Source organism: Arvicanthis niloticus, chromosome 20 (assembly GCF_011762505.2).
Source record: "Arvicanthis niloticus isolate mArvNil1 chromosome 20, mArvNil1.pat.X, whole genome shotgun sequence".
Lineage (NCBI taxonomy): Eukaryota > Metazoa > Chordata > Mammalia > Rodentia > Muridae > Arvicanthis > Arvicanthis niloticus.
Genome location: NC_047677.1, coordinates 44045593 through 44069045, shown reverse-complemented (window position 1 = coordinate 44069045; position 23453 = coordinate 44045593). Strand labels below are relative to the sequence as shown.

Here is a 23453-nt window from a genome sequence, read left to right as displayed (position 1 = left end):
AGTGGACATGACGGGGTAGTGACCCATGACGTTGTTTGTGTGTTGTATATTTCTTTTGCTGGTGTGATGTTGACTCTGTGCTGCCCCAGTGCGTCTGAGATATGGGACATGGCAGCAGTGGGAATTCCCATCATCCTGCCCATGCAGATCTGGTCTGTGGGGGACCTCAGCTTGAGAACTGCTGGTTCAGATCCGTGAGGGGTGCATGGCCACCTGGGAGCCCACACATGATCCTTTGAAAAGCAGGGTCAGGAAGCGTCTCTGCTCATCCTTCCCCTGGAGGCCCCCAGGGTGGGGGAACCACTCACAGTGGTCCAGGCAGACCCTCCATGCCAGTGGCTCCTCCACCCTAGAAAGCATTGGAGGATCGGAGAGAAATGCAGAAGGTGCCTTCCAAGGGAGGGGAGGGCCCAGTGCTGTCTCCACTGTGAACCCAAGGAGATGCTCAGTCCCTTTCCTTCCTGGGGTTCTGGGATGAGGATCATTTGCCCCAGGGCATCTATCAGGGACAGTAGACATTGGTGCTGAGGGGAGGGCAAAACTCCTGGATTCAGCAATTCCTGCTACTATTATTTAATCCAGGGCGTATTTGATTTCTGTCTCACTGACCCCAGAGATACATTCTAACTCCCCCTTGTATGGACTTGAATGAGCTGACATAGTGGTCCTTAGGCTGGTGGGATGAGGGTGGAGCTTAGCGGAGAGTGGGCGGGGAGACTGGAGATGGGGTTCCATCTACCGGTTTGGGAAACATGTTGCTGAATCCCCAGATGAGGCAGCTCTGATCTCCTGCCTAACAGCTAGCACCAAGGACTGCCTCAGAGGATGTACTGTGAACAGAGGACACTCATCTGTCCCAGAACTCCAGAGCCCTGTCCGGTCAGAAGGAGGCAGGAAGGAAGTCTAAAGAAGGACCCATTCTGACCAGGGAGTTCTTTGTATTCATCCGTAAACCCTCTCTATCTTTGGCTGAAAGAAAACTTACCCTCCGTCACTGGAAATGACATAACCAGGTGGCCCTAGAATAGGAATGTGTCATGGGGCGCAGGCAGGGGCTGGCAGGTGTTGAATAGAAGGCATACAGACCCCATGCCTCACTGGCCTCTCTCAGTGCCCAGCCCCACTGAGCCAGCTGCTCAGAACTTGATTATAATGGGCCAGGACAGAATGCACTAAACATTTCCACACTCCTCTGTTCCAGTCTTAGGATCAAGTAAGAAACAGACAGAGCTGAGGTGTGGGTCAATGGTAGAACACCTCTGTAACAGGCACAGACCCTGGGTCCAGTGAAGCTAATTGTTACAATGGAAGCTCAGATGCTTGGTTTCCTGTGTCTCCTGCAGCCCGGTTTCCATATTATCTAACTTCTCAGTTCTCGCTCCTAGGTAAACACACTTCAGTGTTTCCTTATTTAAATAATGACAGATTCTAATGTGTAAGGATCATAATCCCCCAGTTTTAAAGATTGCACTTGGGGCGTAGATATGGCTATACTGGTCCTAGTGTGCAGGGGGAGGGGACCACAGAGGCTGCTTATTACTCCTGCTGATGGAGGGCCAGGATTGTTCACAAGCAACTCATATCCCTACCAAGAAAGGTGTGCGAAGCACCCACTTGAGGCTCTAGGTGACCTTTGCCTAGCGACGTATCCTCACATACAGAACCTAGCACAGGATCGGATGGGTACCAGGAGGTGACTTATTAGAGTCCGACTCAGAGGGGTGGGTGAGAAACTGTGTGAACACCCCTTGTCTGGCAACAGTGCTCCTCAGTCATTCGCCCAATGCTGTTCTGTGGGTGAGGGGGAGGTGCCAGGTACCTGGAGGAAAGGTGGCAGTTTGGTATACCCTAGGTACCTTGGTGCAACCCCAGGTCTCCTAAGGAGTCTGCGTGGCTGTTCTCTGTACCAGAAGGTGTGTGAGATGAAATAAATGCCCGTGTCATAAAACCTCTGAGAGATAACAGATTAGGCAACCAAAGGAAAGGAATGAGCCGGTCCATGTACAGACCCACCACTCAGTCCATAAGGTAACTGATGGATTGAGGATTGCAGTTATACAGATGCTTAAGGAATTCGAAAGCAGCCGAATTCAGCATGAGAGAGCTGGGGAAAGGGAGACTCCTAACCCCGTGTGCTCCAGCAGCTGCCCCAGGGAACCCTCCTGGGCCAACCGAGCCTTCTGTAAGTGTGTGTGAGTGGCTCTTGATGCTTGCAATGGAACACAGGCCAGGTAGCTTCCCTGGCCAACTGTGAAGACAGGAGGAGGGCAGGTAACAGAACAGAAACGAGACTGAAGCTGGCTTGTCATTCATGAGAAGAAAGCATGGGGAGGCTCAGAGCTTGGATAAGCGTGTGGGGAGCCTCACCAGAGCCAGAGGAAGGAGCAGCCCAAAGTGGAGATGAGGGCAGAGCGGTCATTGTCCCATCCTGGGGACAACCTAGCATCTCCAATGCATTTTCCTATCTGTTCCTGAGATCTATCCTTTCTGGAGACTTGTCGATGGAACGGCCAGGATGGAGCCAGCAAAAGGGCTGGTTCAACCATACTCAACCTGTTTTCAGGTCAGGGACTGGACTCTGGGCAGATGTGGATGGCTGAAGCAGAGGCCATCACTACCTGAAGTAGTGCCAATGTGGTGGGGTGTGGTTTTCACATCCCAGATGCAGGGTCTCTGGATTTGTGAATCAGCCATGCGAGCACTCCACAGAACCCAATTGGAGGACTCTTACGGAGGAGGAGGGTGTCCACGGGAAGCAGCTTTGTAGAGTCTTCAGTAGGTCTAGAACAGCTCCGAAAAGAATTATTATCAAGGCAGCCTCTCAGCTCTGAGAGATACCGACAGAGCAGCTATGCTGCTCTGGTAATTTACTTGTTAATAAATATTTCATAAAACAACCTCAGTCCATAAGCATAAACAATAGCCAGGGCAGCTCTGCTCCAGGGTAGAGAGAGGGGGGAGGGGAGAGGGGGAGAGGGAGACAGGGAGAGGGAGAGGGAAGGGAAGAGAGGGCAAGGAGGAGAGGGAGAGAGAGAGGAAGGGGAGGGGGACAGGGGGAGAGGGAGAAAGAAGGGGAGGGAGGGGAAGGAAAGGGAGAGAGGAAGGGGGAATGGGGAGGGGGAAAAGGAGGAGGGAAGGAGAGGAGGAGGGGGAGAGGACAGGAGGAGGGGGAGGGGGAAGGGGGGAGGGGATGGAGTAGAGGAAAGAAATTGATTCAGTCATAGCTTTAACTCACTGACCTGAGAGACTGAAAAATAACCCCATGAGCAGTTCAATTTCTTTGCCATTTTGCCCTGTAGCTAGTAAGAAATGTCATCTTATGGTACAGTGACGTGTGTGTCTTCGCGTGCGTGGCCGTGTCTATAACATGAATATTTCCGTAAGTTAGAAAAGGCCCTTGCCCACCCATGCTCATTTTGTAGATTATAAAGTGCTATGAGTCCAGTGTCAGGAGCATAGATGGACATGTTGGTATCTTTCTACACGTCGAAATCTATCGGTTGACAGTAAATTACGAGTCACATTACTTTCATGGCCTTTAAATTCACCAAGAATGGCAGAATTCATCTTTTATGACCTCTGGCAGGCTCCAGTTTCTTTATTCTACTCTTCTTAATGACATGTTTTTATTTTCATGTATGTGTCTGTATGTGGCTACCCACGGAGACCAGGGGAGGACATCTGGTCCCCTGGAGCTGGAAGCACAGGTGGTTGTGGGCTTTCCAACCTGGGTGCTGGGAACCAAACTTCTGCTCTCTGCAAAACCAGCAGATGTTCCTAGCCACTGGGCCATTTCTTTAACTTCCTTTATTTACTCCTGTTTTAATTACTAATATTAGTAGATGTCACACGGCTATAGAGATGTTACCCTGAATGTGGAGGCAGACAGCTGATTGAGATGCAGGAGAGTCTCCATGGGGACCAGGTGAAGATTTACACACAGCGGGTTAGAAAACAATGAGGCACAGCGTAGCCCATGCAGGACTAAGTGGCAGGTGGCTTCCAGCATCAGCCTGAAGTGGGCTATGTGTCCCAAGCAGGAGAAATGGGGATACAGCCCAAGGACAGACAGATGGAGCTTTTTGCTGTGGTGACTCTCGTGGTTGAGGAGTGGCCTAACAGTGGTCCCTTCCGCTGCTGAAGTGCCCCAGTCTAAGGACAACACCATGTGTGATCACTAGAAAGAGGAGTTAGTTAGCAAACCACAGATACACTCACTATAGAATATTCTAGAATACCAAGGGAGAAAAACAGCCCTGGGACAGACAGTACTGCACCATTTCTATAAATTCCAGAAGCATGCAAAAAATTATTCAAATTCTTTAAGGATGAATATAGTTAGGCAGTAAAAAGAGGAAAAAGCCAGGAGAATAAAAAATCCAGTAGAAGTGAAGTGTGGGCCAGAATTGGAGACTGCGATCAGGAAGGGATGAGGCCTAGGAGGCTGAGTGGGTGTCTCGGACTGGAGACAGGATGGTTGCCGCTTGAGTTTTCCTGGAGAGACATGATCAAACACTATTCTTCTTGTGTTTCAGTCTCCTTCCTGTTGCTGGAGGGGAAACACTCTAACAAAAGCAACTTAGGAGAGGAAGGTGTTTGTTTGGCTTATACTTCCAGGTTGTAGCCTGACCCTGGGGGAAGTCAGGGCAGGAACTGAAGCAGCAATCATTGAAGAACACTGCATGCTTGGTTGGTTGCAGGTTCACCCTCAACCTGTTTCCCTATGTAGCCTACAACTACCTGACTAGGGAATGGTGCCACCCACAGTGGACTGGACCCTCTTACATCGGTTAAGAAGACAGTCTGCAGAGATATACCCACAGACCAGTCTGATTTGGACGTTCCCTCAATTGAGACTCCCTTCTCAGATACATTGTATCAAATTGACAGTTGATACATTGTATCAAATTGACAGTTACAGCTAACTAACGGTGATGTCTCAGATAGGGAACTAACATCAGAACAAACCAACCTGGTGAGCCAATGAGTTTGTTGGGGTTTCCATATTCTCCAGACAACAGCATCATTAAATGTTCACCCTATCCTGTGTGACAAGCCACAGAAGCTGCCTCCCTGGAGGTTCCTGCACAACTGGGGGACAGTTCCACTTAAGATTCCCTCCTTCCTCAGCAGACGATCACTGCTTTTATAACCTCGGGGAGAAGCCTCTTGAGCCTTTTAAATTTCTCAGGATCTTTTTTTTTTTTTTTTAAACTTTCTGGTCTGTTTTCCTGAGACCCTACCCTCTTCTTCCCTCTGTAGTGTCTGAAGCTTGGTGACAATGGCAGAGAGATGGTTCATATTAGTGGAACCACGGAAGTGACACTGATGTTGGTTTACACTAACAGTAAGGGACTGGAGCACTGAACTGTAACAGTCAATGAGCACCTGCAGGGAGAGCCATGGCTGGACTAAAAAGATGTCCTCAGGCTGCTCTTGATCTGTTCTCCATGAAACGCCCCTGAGCCACCTTTAAAACATTTTCCGTGATCCAGTGAGCTAGAATGCACACTGTGGCTGCCAGACCTGGGAGTTCAAGCCTCCTGTCAGGCCAATAGAAAAATAAGTCCAGCAAGACACTGGGCATCTCAGAAAAGCAACCTATGCCAGGCAGGGGCTAGAGAGTCAGTTCATTTAGTAAGATGGTTTTTCATGCAAGCATGAAGACCTGCATTTGAGCCCTGGAAACCACACACACACACACACAAAAGTGCAGTGGCGTGTTCTTGCAGTCTAAGTGCTGGAGACATTTCAAGACAGATAGATACCTGGGGCTTGTCAGGTAGCTAGCCTTGCCTAGTGGCCAAGCCCCAGACCAGTGAAAGACAGGCCATATCTTACAAAGAAAGTGAGTGGCACATGAGAAGAGACACTCAAAGTTAATTTTTGGCCTCTACACACACACACACACACACACACACACACACACACACACACACACACGTGCCAGGTCAACAGGTATCAAGGCTTGTACTGTTTCCAGAAAAGTCACTTCAATAGCCTTTGCCCCAAGTAGGCTATCTTTGTCTCTCTTACAGTTATGCCCTTTCCTAGCATGTAGCCAAAGGCTAGCCCAGGAATGAGCATGATTTAAATCAGCAGTATCCATGGAGTGTGTGAAAGACCTGATGATAGTAGTTACTGAATTATTCTTTTGGTAACAAGAGGAAGTATAGGGACATAAATCCATAGTGGATCCCAGCACAGGCTGTCCTGCGTGTCTTCACTTACAGGACTGCAAACACACCCCACAATCTTCCTCTTGACCTTTTCTGGAGGTGGGAGGTGAGATTATGACCTGGCCCCATTATATGGCTTATTAGTTGTCTTCAACTTTATTGCTGTGAAGAGACACCATGGCCACACCCACTCTGATAAAGGAAAGCATTTAATTGGCTGACAGTTTCAGAGGTTTTGGCCCATTATTGTCATGGCAGGAAGCATGGCAGTGTGCGGGCAGACATGGTGCTGGAGAAGTAGCTGAAAGTTCTACATCGGGATTGTAGGCCGCAGGAAGTGAAGGCCAGACTGGGAGTGGCTTGAGCATCTGAGACCTCAAAGCCCTCCCCCTAGTGATGCACTTTCTCCAACAAAGCCACACCTACTCTAACAAGACCTCACCTCCTAATAGTGCCACTCCCTGTGGACCTATGGGGGCCATTTTTACTCAAACCACCACATTAGTTGGGCTCCCTAAGGGGTATGAAATGGCCAAGACACAAAGGGGACAGATGGATGTAGTGGCCCCTCTCTCCTAGAGGAAAGGAGCTGCTGTGGTTATTGAGAGAGGGGGGTTGTAGGGCCCAGCCATATGTAAAGCAGTTTATAATCATCCCACCATGGCTCAGTAGTACCAGGTGCTAAGTAGGTATCCCTGTCTCCAAGTTACAAGGAAAAGGCATGACCCATAGGGCCACCAGCATGATAATGGCTGGTGGTTACCAGCCAAGGCTTCCTTCTAGAAGCTGTACCATAGTTCTTGCTCTTCAGTGGAATGTAGCTCCGATGCCACTCAGATCTGACATGTGTCCCAAGACAAACCTCTACTCAACGGCAGAGAGGCATAGAAATGCAAGGAGCTAATTGGCTTGGTGACTGGCAGTTGGAGGTCATCCTAATCTTGCCTGGCCTTCCTCCCGAGGCCTTGCCTCTGAGTTTTGAAGCGTAGAACTTGGTTTCTCTTTTAGTGGTTTCTTTGTAGCGTTGGGTGTTGAACCTAGTGCTTCACACACACTAGACTAGCACCCTTCCACTGAGACCATCCCCCTTTCATTTGTTTTTGTTTTTTTTTTTTTCTCTTCGGAGTCAGAGTCTCACTAAGATGTCCATGCCAGGCCTTGAACTTATGATCTTCTTTTCTCATTTTTTCTTTGTGTGCTACCAAGCCCAGATCACCGCTCAGATTTCAACCCTGCTTTGCTGTCAGATCTGGGCAGGCTGTCAGAGGAGAGCACCTTCCCCAATGTCAGTGCAAGCCAAGTGTGTCAGGATAGGACAGGGAAGCCAGGGCCAGTGTTGCCATAGAAGGGAGATTTGGGCCAGCAGCCGCCACCACAGTGCTGCAGGGTACCTTCCATGCCCTGACACGCCATGTCAGAGGCTACCAGAGTCTCAGCATGCAGAGGGCAAGGCATGTTCACAATGCTGGCTTTGTACCAACGGCTGGTAAGACACAGGCTATTCTCAGGGCATACATGGGTCCTGGCTTAAATCGAGGGAATGCTCTTCCCACAGTGGGTCTTGAACTACGGAAAGGGTTGTTCTACAGAACTTGTTGAGCTGGGGGGACAGACCAGAAGCTCTGGCCCAGGCCAGGTGAATCAGCACGTCCTTTAGATACCATGGAGAGCTGGTAGTTGGGAAGACCCAGAACGAGGCACAGTCTAGTAGCTATGACTTTCTGTTCCTCCATGGACCTCTACACAAAGAGCCCTTGAGTCACCTTGGAGATCAATGATGTCATTGAAGCGTACCCACCGGGCCTTGGGCCTCCAGTATGGAGCCTCATAGGGAAAGAGGCGTTTAGAGGACCTGGCCAACACCCATGGGCCTCTCTGTCTAGGACCCAGAATGGAAGCTGCCTAGTGACATACAGGGGGCAATTATATGGATCGGCCAGCTGTTGGCATTAGGGATAGAGGAAGGCTAGAAGCGAGGCGGGTGTGTTTGCCTCGTGAGGGTGTGGGGAAGAAGAGAGGCCATCTCCCTTCATGCTTACCGACACATTTATGCCCTTTCTCTTCTTGATGTCACCCTGTGCATAGTACAACTAGACATCCTGGATCTGGGTTAGCAGGGCAAAAGGCTTCTGCATACACATAGCTCCCCCACCCCAATCCACAGCAGGAGGTGGTGAGGGGAAGGAAAGGGGAATCATTGGCCAGGACAGAGAATTGGGGGGGGGGGGGGCAAGTGACCCCAGCTAAGCCTGTAAAGTAGATATGGGTACAGAGGGACACAGGGCTCCCTGCTCTGTACTTATGCATTGCTTGACAGAGCACAGTGCTGGTATAAGCCCTTGGTGGATCTCTATAGACTGGCATAGGAGATCTCCTATGCCTCTTCCAAAGAGAGGCACAGGCAATGGAGCTGTGTGTTATTCGCACATCTGGGAATACATCACAACGTCTTCCTCTGGTACTGGTTCCCCGTTTCTTAGATTCCTTGGTACCTTCAGACTCACATTTCTGTTACCAGAACAAAATGTCCCAGGCCCCACGGCCACCACCATCAGTGCTTCAAAGCCCCTCTGTCCTCCAGGAAGCACAGAATACCAGGAGCATCCATTTGATTGACAGGCTTAGGTTTGTCTCATACTGTGGCTGACTGGCAATTCAGAAAGTCCTTGGGCATTGGGGGAGAAGCTCCCCGCCCCCCAAAGAAGGTAGGAAAGAAATGCTACCGGGTACTAAGATTGTATACCTCTGGGGCTGGAAAACTCAGCAATAATGAACACTGGTTGCTCTTCCAGAGGACCTGGGTTCAGTTCTCAGCACTCACAACTACATGTTCTAAGGGATCTAAACCCTTCTTTTTGCCTCCGTGGGCACCACGGTGCACAGACATACATGCAGGCACAACACTCATCATATAAAATGATGAATTAAAAATAAAAAGGAGGAGGAAGAAGAGGAAGAAGAGAAGGAGGAAGAGGAGGAGGAAGAAGAAGAGAAGGAAGAGAAGGAGGAGGATGTGTTCCTTTGTCTTTTGGGTCTTTTGCTTCAGAAGAGTCAGGCAATGTGTTCTGGAACCAGATCCTATCAGACTACGTCTGCTTTCTTAGAAGCATAAAAGTTCTGTGTTAATAGAAAGCTGCTTCTTGCAGGCAGATGCGAGGGACTGACCGATTTATGCATGCTGGGACAGGGCCAGCCCGGCTGTGATCTCAGGACCTACCCTGTGTGTACACGGTTTATCTGGTTCAGGTGTGTGCCTGTCTGTGATGGATGAAGGTATACACCGTAGCAAGGATAGGTTGTTGCCCCTATGGCGTTTATGACAAACTGCAGGTATGTGAGTGCACTTGGTGTGTTCATGTATAGATGGAGAATGTCCCTGTGTACATGCTGGCAGTCCGGATAGGCTGGAGTGCTGTTAGCATTTACATATGCCTGTTTCTTTCTCCCCCCCCCCCCCCCCCCCCCCCCCCCCGACCCTGCCACTGCTCCCCCACCGAGTCTGAGATATTTAGATAAGAAGAAATAAATCCTCAGCCTCTCTTTGTTTTCTTTGCATTCTTTTTCTTCAGCCTGGGCTCTGCCACCTGTCTGCCTAGGGAAGGAATGCTTGGTCCTGCCTTCCCAACCATTTTCAGGTTCTACCAGCTCCAGGCCCTGAGGCTCTGGGGTCTACACTCACTTGCCTCTTAGCAGATGACCTCAGACTGTCTGGCTCCATCGGGAGTCTGCCTAGGGTTTAACATCCAGCCCTTGGGAGCTTTTGTCTTCTGACAATCTGTCTGCCTGTCCCAGGATGAGTGGGTGGAGCCCAGTGGCCTTTGCCTTGAGGTAGCTGGACCCAGAGGCAGTATGGACACTTCCTCCCTGAGGCTCGGGAAGTTCTCTTGACCTCCACAGCCTCTCCCTCTCCTCCCTCACCCCCCCCCCAAAAAAAAACCAGAAAAGCAGTGCTCTCTGCTTCACCCCCTGGGGGTGCTGAGGTCATAGATTGCACTCCACCTATGAATAGCCTGAGAAATCTACAATGGTTCTCCACCAACAAAGCTGCAAATAGCATGCTGTCAAAACATACCTCTCCCTTTCCTTCCTTGTGGGTAGGTTTTCTAGATGCCACATATGGGGTGACCTCTGTCTGCTGGTCCCCTGCAGTGCCAGTCAGCAGACACTGGCCTGTGGGACAGTGTCCATCCACTGTGGTAGTGGCAGGTTCTCACAGCTACAGATCAACTTCAGGGCAGGTGCTGGGGACAAGATTTCTTCCAGACAGCCTTCTGTACAGAAAAGTCCTCGTGACTCTCAGGCTGCCCATGAATGGTTCTGGCTCCTTGAAAATGACCACAGGCTTAAGCAGCTGGATCAGAGCTGTCCAATTTTGTGAGTGCTTCTTTGTTGGTGCTGCTGCCCTGCATGTACCCCAGACACAGACAGGACCCTTAACCCACACGGGCGTGAGTGATCATCCCTTTACTTGAAATGAAGAGAGGCCCTTGACATTCAATGCCCTAGCGTAGCCTCTGACCACAAGGCACCGCGAGTAAGGGAATGACACACAGAGCATGTTTTATGACTGGATTGAGCAGCTACACTCTTGTGAGGACTTGAGTCTGCTCACAGGAGTCTGAGGAAGAGTGGCAGGCTGCTCTGCCCAGGCTGGCAGAGGTGCAGGCGGCCCCAGGTTTGAGGACTGCCTCAGGCTGGCTGAAGCTATGGGACCTTGTTCCTCCTTTGCTGGGCTGCTAGGTGGCATTGGCAGTTGCCAGCCCTCTCTGAATCCTTCTATGTGTGCACAATGCACAGAAGAACACCCTAGGCAAACAACAGTGTGGGCAAAGCTGACGCCTTGGCCAACCCAAGTGGACTGCCCTCTGGGACAGTAAACAGGTCCTGTTCCACAAAAAAAATGAGAAAGGGAGTTCCCATACTGAGTCACACCACCGGCGTCCCCTTGTTTGGTGGACTGAGAAGTTTGTGAAACGCCATCAGCACAGGAGAGGGAAACGGTGCTTGCATTCCAGTTCTGCTCAGCCTCCTGCTATCTGGCTTTAGCTCATCTCAGAGGTGATGTCCTGTGAGAGATATAGCTCAGCTGGGGAGAGGCTTGAGTGGCAAGCAGAGGCTCATGGGATTGTTAGGGAGCAACTTCCTGTCTAAAGAGGAAAGGGCTAGGGAAATGGCTTGGTGGTCAGAAGACTTCCTACAAATATGAAGAAAGAGGTTGGAACCTCAGAAGCCATGTAGATGCTGGAGCCACCTATAATTTCAGCCTAGGGAAGGTAAGAAAGGGAATCCTGGTGCAAGCTAGCTTGAACAAGACAAGCCATGTCCGTGATCTCTGGGTGTGATTGACAGATCCTGCCTCAGTAAGGTGGAAGAGTGATGGAGAATGATTTCCAGCATCCACCTCTGGTCTCTACATACATGCACTCCTCTGTGCACATGCAAACATGTATGTAGGCATGCACATGAAAATGGGTAAAGGGGGAGAAAAGAGGAAGAACTGATTTGTCCTTAGGCAAAGGAATGTATGTAGTCTTGACTTCTAAGAGATGAAGCTGTCTGGTGCTGCCCTGTCTGTGTAAAGCCGGGACTCTAAAGCAGCTGCCTGCTATGTCAGGGGAAGTGTTGGGGGTCCAGGGGGAGGGGCTTCTACATGTCATCATACACATTCCATCTGTTAATTGGGGGCTGGAAGCCCAGCTGTGTCCAGTCGTCTGTGGTTTTCTCCTGTGAGCCATACGGAGAGAATTTGCACCACCTTTCATTCAACGGGTGGCCATCTCGGGGACCTGTCTCCAGCTTTGAGCAGCTCCCAGCTCCTAAGGGCTCAGGACAGGGTAAGGGTTCATCTTGGAGTGGAAACCGCATAAGACAATGTTTGCTCGACAGTAACCCCAACTCCAGCCTTGGCAGATAAGTATAGTAATGAGCTGGCACCTGGGCATTTACTACCCCCTTGGTGATGTCATTTGGGGCCCCTGGAGGTCCGCATGTGTCTCCAAGGAGCAGAACTCTGTCTGATGAGCCTGCAGGAGTTTGGCTGTGTACAGAAAGAGCTTCTGCCATCCCCGGCTCTTGTGTAGCTCTGTCTACATATGCTCTTCTGTCTGTTCACTAAAGGCAGACACAGCTAGCTGTCCTTCCCCGCTCGGTCACATCCTTCTGCTCTCCTGTGCCATCGTTTAGGGAACTGGTTCCTCCTCAGCTTAGAGCTTCCCTCAGTGCCCTTCCCTTTGTTCCAGGGTCCCCTTTTCCCACTGGGATGATTCTCAGCCCTCTGGGGTGACAGCTGACAGCCAGCCTCCTCTGCTTAATGATTCAGTCTCTGAGTATCAGGCTTCCTGGTTCTAGCTTCCGTTTCTCTCTGCCTCACTTAAACAAGGCTCCAGGGATTCCAAATCCAAATTAAGGTGGCACCTGATGACAGGTAGGAACGTCCAAGTGTCCCATCTGTGAAAAAACAGTGAGACTATGTAGAGAGCGTTCTCCTGGGCTCCAGCTTTCTCAGACCTGGAGGTTTGGGTGCTCGCCAGAGCCTGGGGAAAACAGGTAAGTTCTCCACATGTCGCTGGCTCATGAGGTCTCTTTAGGCATTACGCACAGGAACTGGAAGGCCGAGCTTGCCTGTGGAGCTAGGGTGGGCTCTTATCTGACACCACACCAAACACCACGACTGAACTGGCACCATTATCTCTGAACCAGTCACTCTCATTTATCATTTATAGCACATTTCCACAGTCTGCTTGAATGCTGGAGTGCTCTGGCTTGTTTCGGATGTGTGGCTCCCCACCCCACTCCCAGCACCCCCTTCTAAAGATCCAGGCAGAAGACACTTGCCAGACGTTCCCTAGACATTTGGTGTGACTTGTGTGACAATAAGCCCTTTCGATTACCCAGTAAACCAACCAACAATTCATTTGATTTATGATTGGATCACAAAGTGATTGTTTATAAATTGTATGCCAATTATTTGTATTTGTGTAAGTCTATAAGGGGTAGGTAAACAACTTACAGATGAGATGCTGAGCTAATTACTTGTTAGTACAGGCACATGTGTACCAAACTGGGAAAAGGAGATGACCATTGGTCCAGGGATAAATAGGCTCTATCTGTCAGTCCTCCTTTTGAGTTGGGAATGGTGGATCTTCCTGGATGCCATTTGGACATGGGCACTGAAAACCTTAAGCAAGATGCATGTGCTGTGATCGTGGATAAAAGGCGTGAGGTCAGTCTGGGAAACAGACAGTACATAAAATAACCACAAATTCTGCTTCTAGCCTCAAATGTCGCTGTAAGTCTTTCATGCGGCGCCGGTGGGAGACTGTGCTTTTTTGGCCTCAGCAGTTCAGCCCTGGGGTCAAATAAAGCACGCAACAGTTAGAAAAATGAATCCAATCTGCATTTTGCAGGATACAAGACCCTTTTGAAAGGGATCTCTGGGAAATTCAACAGTGGAGAGCTGGTGGCCATCATGGGTCCTTCTGGAGCTGGGAAGTCCACGCTCATGAACATTCTGGCGGGATACAGGTGAGCAGATGCCAGCAGAGAAAGCTGGGCGAGGGATGGAGCTGCCTCTGTGCAGTCCCTGAGAACCTTCTGTCAACTGCTTGCTACCAGAAGCTCCGCTCACATGGGCTAATGGCAAGCCACGGGTGTGCATGAGTACCTTCGTGCATGCGTGCTTGCATGCCTCTGTGTGTGTGTATGTGTGTGTGTGTTTGCATCCTTGAGAATCCATGAAGGAAACGGCACAGAGAAGCAATACTGAAAGTCTGCACCTACTGATGGCTGCACAAGCAAAGGATATGAAGAAGAGACCATAGGCAGATGAACAAGGCAGCTTCCTAATAAGCTCACCTTCTGGACAGAAAAAAAAAAAATGTACCAAGGGCAAGATCTGGTCAGAAGCAATGGTCAGAAGACAGAGAGCCAGAAGGACAGCATGCTGGACAGTTAGACAGAAGAGAATGAGGAGCTGCCATGTCCAAGGCTTGAATTTGCCAGGACTTGGGGAATCACCATCCCCAAGGTCATACCAAGGTCACACCAAGGTTGCTCATGTGTGAATGATACTGACATGCCTAAGAAAGGCTTTCTAAAAATCCTGTTCTCACAGGGTCCGCTTGGTAACTAGAGCAAAGAGTAGCAGCAGCAGTAATCCATAGTTAACCGTGATCAGAAAGAATTAAAATTTCATTCTCAAGGATTCAAACCTTACTTGCACACATTTTTTTTTTTAAATGAAATCTGATGCCATATTTGTTCCAGACATGCATCAGTGTGTCGGCACTCTATGCCTATTAACTGTCTAGGCTATCAGACAGGCTGGAGTGATGTGAAGTTTTGTTCAAGGGGCCTGTCTTAGTTAGGGTTTTACTGCTGTGAACAGACACCATGACCAAGGCAAGTCTTATAAAGACAACATTTAATTGGGGCTGGCTTACAGGTTCAGAGGTTCAGTCCATTATCATCAAGGCAGAGAAGCATGGCAGAATCCAGGCAGGCATGGTGCAGGAGGAGCTGAGAGTTCTACATCTTCATCTGAAGGCTGCTAGGAGAAGACTGCAGACAGCTAGAATGGAAGACTTATAAGCCACACCCACAGTGACACACCTACTCCAACAGGACCACACCTTCTAATCCCACCACTCCCTGGGCCAAGCATATACAAGCCATCACAGGACCCTTGTTTTCCTTAATCATGTCCCCCAGAGGACGAGACTATTAGACAACACATGGTAATGGTTCTGTTCCATTAGTGGTTATTATGAATCTCTTGCCATGCTTAATTTATAAATTATGCTTTAACACACACATACACATAGCATAGGAAAAATCACAATCCATATGATATACATAGAAACATTCTGTGTGGTTTCATTATCTGCCTAGGATATGTGTCAGTTACTGTCTTGTTGCCGTGACCAAATCCCTGTAGCAGAAGCAACTCAAGGGAAAAAGGATCTGTTTTGGCTCACAGACTCAGAGGGAAGGCACAGTGGTGGGAAAGCAGGCATGGCAGCAGCCAAAGCAACTGGGTTTGTTCTGCAAGTGAAGGCCTCTCACTTTCTGGCACTGCCCAGAAAGCAGATAGAGTGGAGCCAGAGGCAGAGCCTTTAAAAGGCCTATCCTCAGCGACCCTCCTTTACCACCCAGGCCCCAGAGCCCTGGTCCACCCAGGCCCCACAACCTCCTATATCAGCATCACAATCTGAGGACCAAGAGTTCAAGCACACCCTGTGGGAGACATTTCGGCTGCAAGCCAGAATATAGTGTATAGTTCCTGAGAAAAATAATGGACACCTGTGATACTACTGATTTCAATTACTGGGGGAACGGGGAGAAAGTTTAATTCTCACCTCTTAGAGTGCTGAACTGTTTCCTAATACTAGAAATTTTTTTTTTTTTCGAAATCGTCACTATATGTTCCTCTTTATGACATCCACATTTAAAGATCAAAGCCAACTTCTCAACTCCCAGAGCTGAGACGGGAGGGGAGCAGAGTGGGATAGTTTCTTGGGCTTGGCTGGGTTGTTTTTTTTTTGTTTTTTTTTTTTTTCAGACTACCACAGCAGTTCCTAGAAGACCAAGGGTAATTGTGTATCTCAGAGATGCAGAGTCAGCCCTCCCATGCTGGGGTACCCAGGGGAAGCCAAAGGGAGCTGTCCATTTCCTGGGAGCAAAGTAGGACCCACTACAAAGCCCCAGGCCTTGGCAGTGAGCCATGGGAAGCTGGAATCCAGAATGAGTTTATTTGTCCCTACAGATTCCATAAAGCTGCTGTTCTCCAGGGCCTCCGGAAGCTAGCTCTTCTGGTGCTTAGAAGTACCTGAGAGGCAGCAGGCCCAATGGACATATGCAAGAGGAACTGACAGGGTGGCTTCTGGGGTGATTGGGTGGCCCTCCATTTCTATCAGGATACAGGAGGCTCCCAACCTTCTCATGAGCAGTCATAAGGTCCTGCTCTTGCACTTGGACCAGCCATGGGGCTTAACTGTCATGGCTGGGATAACGTCTCTGACCCACCTGAGCCTGAGGCACCTGCCAGGTACACTTGTGGTCCTGGGGCAGTTTGTGTAGTCTGGGCTGCAGGTAGAGTAGCCATTGGTATTCATCTTTGCCCAGTGGCTGTACTGAGGAACATTCCCCAGGCATCTTTGTGTAGCAGGCAAAGAAAAGCCATTTCCGAGTGGTGTGATAAACACGCCATCTGGGAGAGGCCTGGTGTGTGGCTTGTCTCCCTGCTGATCGCTTGCTCCCGGCAGAGTACTAGTGCGGTACTCTGCATCACTTGGTCCCTCTGCTCCATCCTGTTGCCATGGTGAATGGTCCTACTGGGAAGAGTCTAGGAGGGAGGGAGGCCCCCTCTCTTGTTTGCTTTGTTTTACCTAGAGGTGGGATGCAGAAGGACCTGGCTGATGGCCACCTTTCTTCATATCTTGGCAGGGAGACTGGCATGAAGGGGGCAGTCCTTATCAATGGCATGCCCCGGGACCTGCGCTGCTTCCGGAAGGTGTCATGCTACATCATGCAGGATGACATGCTGCTGCCTCACCTCACTGTTCAGGAGGCCATGATGGTGAGCCACCCCTGCCCTTGACAACTACCCAGACCCGCTTCACGTGGCCACATCGGGTCTCTTCTCTCTCCCAGAGTTTCAACCCTGGTCTTGCTGCTTGCACAGTGTTCTAATAGATCTTGGTTGGCAAAGTCACAATCAAGTTCCTGAGATCATTGGTCACTAAGTTGAATGACTGTTTCCATGGTAACCCCCTTCCTATTTTCCACATTGGCTAAACAATTCCTCTCCCGCCCCTCCCCCCTCGCTTAGTTAGCATTTTCTATTGCTGTGATAAAATACCATGAAGAAAAGCAATGCGGGGAGGAAAGGGTTTATTTCACCTTACAAATGTAGTCCATCATCCTGGGAATTTGGGGCAGGAACTAGAGCAGGGCCGTGAAGGAGTGTTCCTTACTAGTTTACTTCTTATAGTTTCCTCAGCCTCTTTCCTTTAGCACCTAGGACCACCAGCCTTGGGGGTGGCGCTTGCCCACAGGTCCATCTGACCACCATTTTCTCAATTGAGGTTTCCTCTTCTGAATGGCTCTAGCCTACTTCAGGTTGACATAGCCTAGCAGGCGCACCCTCCATCTCTGTCCTTGCACCATTCTGTCTTTGGTGGAGTAACCATTCTCTGAGATCCTCGTCAGAGTCTTCTGTCTGCCAGGTAAAAGACAGAGTCAGCCACTGCCATTGTCGGGTACCCACAAGGTCTAGGCTGCCTGGGCTCTAGGGAGCAGGGAGGAGCAGAACGACTAAGAACAAAGCTGTGAGGCAGGGCTACAGGTCTGCCAAAGCCATGTGGGGACTCTGGGGCGGAGCTCTGGCTCCAGGGTCTCTGAGTTTCCCATCTAAACTCCATGTGCCTTCCATGATGTTTCTTTAACCCCCTGGCTGTGGCTTCCTCATCTGTGAGACTGTCCTGGTGTTACTGGTATAGTGATGTACATCACAGGAAGGAGTGCAGGAAGACCTGGACCTTGTGGCTCATCAATGCTGTCCTTACACATCTGCCCTGGTTATCTCCACTCTCCTGTGTCTTCTTATATCTTCACACGAGAGTCCAGTGCATAAGTCCGGGAGGAATTTAAATATACCTTCCCTGCTAGGACCATGCAAGTGTCCAGATGGAGCCTGTGTCATAGGTTTCCAGAACAACCAGGGTGTCCTCTCTGCACAGACTGTGTCCCCACCAATGCAGGAACTCTAGGCCTCTAGGGCCATTTATTTTATAAAGGCCTACTCCACAGGCAGTGACAGCCCATATGATCTCATTGTCGGTAGAAGAAGCCTCTAGAGTGTCTCTCATTAATGGGCGATTTAAAAACCAGCACTGAGCTCTGGTTGGTAGCCTCTGCCCGTCACGGCTCACTTTGTGCCTAGCTGGTGCTGTCCCTCTGCTTTCCTGTCACTATGTCGAGTCTCAGTAGGATTGTGCCTCCCCTGGTCCTGAAGAAGTCAGCGGAAGAAGCTCTGTACTTTGGTAGCAGATGGGAAGCTCTTATTGGTGGCCTTACATGGAGACGTCTTGCCCTCATGTTCACGACTTGAATCGGGCAAAGCCCAGACAGTGGCCACCACACAGCACTTTGTGTGACTCCAGGGGAGTCGTAGATCAATAAAGAAAAGTGGGTTAAGATTTCAGATCTGAGATCTATTCTTCTACCTGCTTTGTGGGGAAAGAGAAAGGGAGGGGCCCGGCAGGGTTACAACTTATTCTTCTGCCTTAGTACTAGGTAAGGGGACACCGGTCTCCATCACCCAGTCTCTGTGAGCAGTGGCTTTGGGGGAGATCTGCCTGCTTTCTTGGCCTCTAGTGGAGCTTTGGTGAGCTCAGAGGATGCAAAAGGCTTTACACACAGACGGGGCCAGGCAGCCTACTGAGAAGGTCTCCCTCACCTCTGGGCTTGTTCTTCACATACTTGTCTACTCTTATGAGTCCCTGAGTGACCCTCTGTGTGTTGGGTGACCTGAACAGAGTGTTTGGTGAGGCACTGGTGGGTTGTGTGGTCGCTTTGACTCTCCAGCTCCTTCACTGTCCTTTTCTGTGGTGACCGTGTCGCCTTCAGGTCTTGATGTGAAATACATGTTGTCGTAATCACATAAACAGTTGGGGACTTGCACAGCACCTTTGGAATGTTTCTCTCTAACCTTTGACACTTAGAGGTCCTGTCTGCCAGGGGCCCTGCTTCCTGGCCGCTGGCTGCCAACCTATGGCAGTTAGACAATTTTATGTAGCTCTTTTACTCATGACCATCCTGATACGCTCTTGCAACACTCAGTGTCACAAGATGGGCAGCTGGCCTTGTGGAGGCAGTGCAGGACTACCTTTATCTCACTCTGAGGCCCAGGGCCTCTTTAGTCTCCTCCCCTGCCTCTCAGTCTCTGACCTGACCCCTTCAGCAAGTTCACTAACTAATGAGGTAGATTTTAAACGTATTGTCATGCTGGTTCGGGAAACCGAGGCCCAGGTGTGCCCAAGAACACAGAATCTAGTATAAATTAAACAGGGCTGAACCTGGGCTAACCTGGGCTAGGGGTGTCTGTCTCAGGGTCTAACCAAACAAGGCTGGGGACCCCCCCCCCCACTATCCTGGTAAACAGGAAGTTCATCCCTTTGTCCCATACCTGCCCAACAGGGATCCTCCCAGTGTGACAACTTCAAGTCAGCAATGGTTTATCAGCTGATTCGTGGAGGTCCTGAGTGTGCTTACTAGTCCCCTTCCAGGCCATTTCCAAACCCTACTGCCTCGGGTTTCCTTGTCTCTGTGCTGTGCGCATCTGGGTTATCTCATGGGCAAACCAGAAGCATAGCAGACCCATATGGCTCTCCCAGGACACCCACCTCTATCAGGCCATGGATGTGGGAAGCTCTTGGGGCTTGTAAATCCATCACGTAGCTCAAAAGTTAATGGGACTGTGAACTGTGGACTGTGGTGTGGCTTTGGAACATGGTGTGGCTTTGACTGTGGTGTGTCTGTGGATCATTGTGTGACTTTGACCATAGTGTGGCCGTGGACCTTGTTTGGATCTTGTGAGCCTCATACTTCCTGAAGCCACCTGTTGTGGTTTGAATGTGCTTGGCCCAGGGAGTGGTACTATTAGGAGGTGTGGCCTTGTTGGAGTAGGTGTTTCACTGTGGGTGTGGCCTTGTTGGGCATGGGCTTTAAGACCCTCATCCTAGCTGACTAGAAGCTAGTATTCTGCTAGCAGCCTTCAGATGAAGATGTAGAACTCTCAGCTCCTCCTGCATCATGCCTGCCTGGATGCTGCCAATGTTCCCACCTTAATGATAATGGACTGAGCCTCTGAACCTATGAGCCAGCCCCAATTAAATGTTGTCCTTGTAAGAGTTGCCTTGGTCATGGTGTCTGCTCACAGCAGTAAAACCCTAAGACACCGCCTCACTGGTGTTCTCTTGCCCACAGGTGTCGGCGCATCTGAAGCTGCAGGAGAAGGACGAAGGCAGACGGGAGATGGTGAGTTTGCTGCTCCAAGCCACACGTGGCCTAGAGCTTGATGCAAGCACACATGAACTGTAAGGGAAGGGGACTTGTTCCTTCCTTCTGGATTTTTATTCCATGATTTTCTTTGCCTCCCCTTGAGTGTGTGTGTGTGTGTGTGTGTGTGTGTGTGTGTGTGTGTGTGTGTGTGTATTGGGGCGGTGCATCAGAACATGTGTGGTAAGGTACATGTGTGGTTGGAGTCCAGGAGAGATGATTCTGGGGCTAGACTAATCTTTACATTTAGCAGTCTGCAGCCTTAGCCCCTCCCCATCCCCCAATAACCAGAAGATGCAAACCTCAGGGCCTGGCTGGGGGCTCCACCTCCTTGGGTATTTAATATATTTTAGATCAAACTATTCTTTTTTTTTTTTTAAAGAAGCACTGACAATGGGGGTGGTTAGTCATTGGTTTAAAAATAACTCCCTTCCACCCACATACCTTCGCAAGGAGAAATTGGGCTCTTGCGTCTTATTAACCAGCCGTTTACAAAGAAAATAAAAACATCTCAGCCTAGCTGAGGCTTCTTCTCCTGCCTTTTACCAGTCCCCACCCCACCCCCCCCAGTCCCCAAGGAGTAGAGAAGGCAACAGGCAGGACTCAGCAGGATACCCAGTAGGTCCCCGGGGGTGGGGTGGAGGGAATGCCTCTCAGTCCGTATTCACTGGCCACCTAGGGAAGGTCTTGCCTCCCCCTCCCTGTCTCTAGTGCTACTGAGATGCTTTGCCGAAGAGAGATGTCACAGAAGGCCCCCTTACATGATTTTATCTGTGCCTTCTGTCACCTTCCAAGGCCAGGCAATGGGGGTAGTGCTATTGACTGGCAGTTGCCAGGGACAGTATTTGCTGCCCTTCTGTTCACGCCCTCAGCCCCATCCCCTTCACTGCTGAGAATGGCTACTTCAATGTATATTGCAGTGGCTGGCTATGGAAAGGCCAGCCTGAGGGTCCCCACTTCTCCTCTCTTACAGGACCCTCACACTCTGGGGTTCTCTGTCACAGTAGTGAGGTATAACACTATGGAGACAAAGAACTTGTTTCTGAGGTGAAAACAGTTCCCTGGAACTACTAAAAAATGTTTCCTGTGGAATTCTCTCATTCTGAGATGGAGGGGAAGATGCTGGACCATTTGTATCCAACACAAAAATACAGAAAGCACAGGGGCCCCATGTGATCATAGAATGGGGCTTGTGACCTCGTCCTGTAGGATGGACTTCCAGAGCCTCTGTGGTCCCCTCGTCTTCTCTAAATCATGTGACTTAGAAAGGGACCACCACATGTCCCCACTGACTCCCCATCCCCAGACCTACCTCCATCCCTCCTTCAAGAAGAGACAAGGCTTAGGGGCTGACCTCCCAAGACAGTATGCTACAATTCTAAGCCCAGTACTTCAGACTTAACAGGCTGTTTGCAGAGGTCATTGGCATGGCCCTGATCCAATCTCACTTTGTCCTTACAAGAAGAGGAGGTCAGAACATAGGCTCACTCAGAAGGATTTCTGTTGAGGGCCCAGGGAGAAGACACTATCTGCAAGCCGGGAAGAGAGGGGTCAGGAGGGGCTGGGAGAACCAGTACCTCCCATATCTTGAGCTCAACCAACCAGTGTTCAGACTCTAAGGTGGCATGTCCAGTGTCTATGCCTTGAGTTTGGGAGAGTTTGTCATGGCAACCCGAGCTGACTTAAGTCGAGCAACCATTGGGATGACAAAAGAAAGCTCTAGAAATAAAAAAGAAGGAAAGAGAAGTGTCAGAACATGGTGTGCCAAGGTGAGCCCAAGATGACCTACACCAAAGAATGGGGTCCTTTGTCCTTTATCTGACGCCTGCCCCAGCACTCTCTGGCCTTCTGTTCTGTCTACCCTGGCAAGGAGGAAAAACCACCCATGCTGGAACAATGGTGAACCTGGCAGAAGCCAGAAGCGAGTCCAGAGGGAGCTCTCTCCTTTGAGGCTCCTGGTGACTTATCAGAAGACTGTGGTAGCCTTGGGACCACCCCCCATCCCTGGTCCCTCCCATCTACCAGTCTGTCGGGCTCCACAGGGGCCCAAAGCACCATCTAACCTCTGTGATGCCTCACCAGTATCTGATGGTTGCCACCAAGTAAAGTAATAGTGACTGTGTTGATTGTCTTCCCTGATGCCGAAGACGCTGGTCTCTCTAGAGGGTAAACGGCTGGGAAAGGTGCTTCATCTCTTGGACTCAAACTAGAAACTCAAGGTCAGGGCCAGCCATGGACTCTCGTAGCGTGGAGATGGAGAAGACCAGAAGGGGAGGGTCCTATGGGAAACTAGAGCTAACCACACAGTTGGCCAGCCTCTTTAGCCCTGGCTTCTCTGACCCTCTCTAGATAACTTAGCCTATGTAACCCATGCTCGGGGCCCTGCCATCTTTCAGGCAGCATCGGCTGAAGAAGACAGTATCGTTCAAATCTTCAAGTTGGTAAGATCACTGTGAGTGTAGGATGGAGAGATGGAGGCGGGCTGTTTTTCCACAGCCGTGGCTCTGTGGCCAACCTTTTCCCATGCACCTGGGGAAGTAGAATTTACTGGACTCAGGCCTCTGAGCAGGTGACCACCATGAGGCAGGCATTGGGCCTCCTGTGACATCTTTGCCTCTAATGCTCTTTGGCACTGGAGTCTAACTTCTAGCTTCAACCCTTCTTCTGGGTGCTGGTCAGGGTCCCAGGAGCCTACTCTGCTGCTGGAGTGGCATCTTTTAGAGAAGCCTGGAACCTTCTGGAAAAAGTCATCGTTAGGCCTCAGTCTGACAGGATTCTCAACATGTGCCCAGTCTCCATTATTCTGCCCTAAGAAAGGTCCCTGAGAGAGCCAAGCCCAAACTGGTCCTCCAATCACAGCTCGTGCCGCGTGTCATAGAAAGCCAGCCATGTAGGCTGGAGGCCATCGAGTGTCCGGCATGTGTGCGTTACCAGAAATTCCACTTGCTATGGGGTTTCTCGGATGAATAGAGCTCTTGCCTTTTCCAAGAGCCCGTACAGGCATCTCAAGGACAGATTTGCAGCAGGACACTACCTTGACTCTTTTCCCATCAGGCCTTGCAGCACCTCATTGAATGCTGTGTATAGGGTGTGGAAGGACAATGGAATGGAATGTTCTAGCACATCGTGGAGTGTGCTGTTCGTAGCCTGCTTTGTTTCCCAGAAAAGATACCTTGGCCCTGAGGAGCTCTCTGGTACAGCTGCTTCCTTGAGCGG

The 23453-nt window shown here is 50.1% G+C and overlaps 1 protein-coding gene across 1 annotated transcript in view; it reads left to right on the top strand.

Annotated features, from left to right (window-relative positions):
* Abcg1 (ATP binding cassette subfamily G member 1) overlaps window positions 1-23453 on the top strand; it is a 56150-nt gene that overhangs the window by 20020 nt on the left and 12677 nt on the right. The window contains exons 3-5 of the mRNA XM_034524185.2: window positions 13586-13703; window positions 16623-16755; window positions 20166-20216. Of these exons, the coding sequence (XP_034380076.1) occupies window positions 13586-13703; window positions 16623-16755; window positions 20166-20216 (302 nt within the window). The remainder of the gene's footprint in view (window positions 1-13585; window positions 13704-16622; window positions 16756-20165; window positions 20217-23453) is intronic.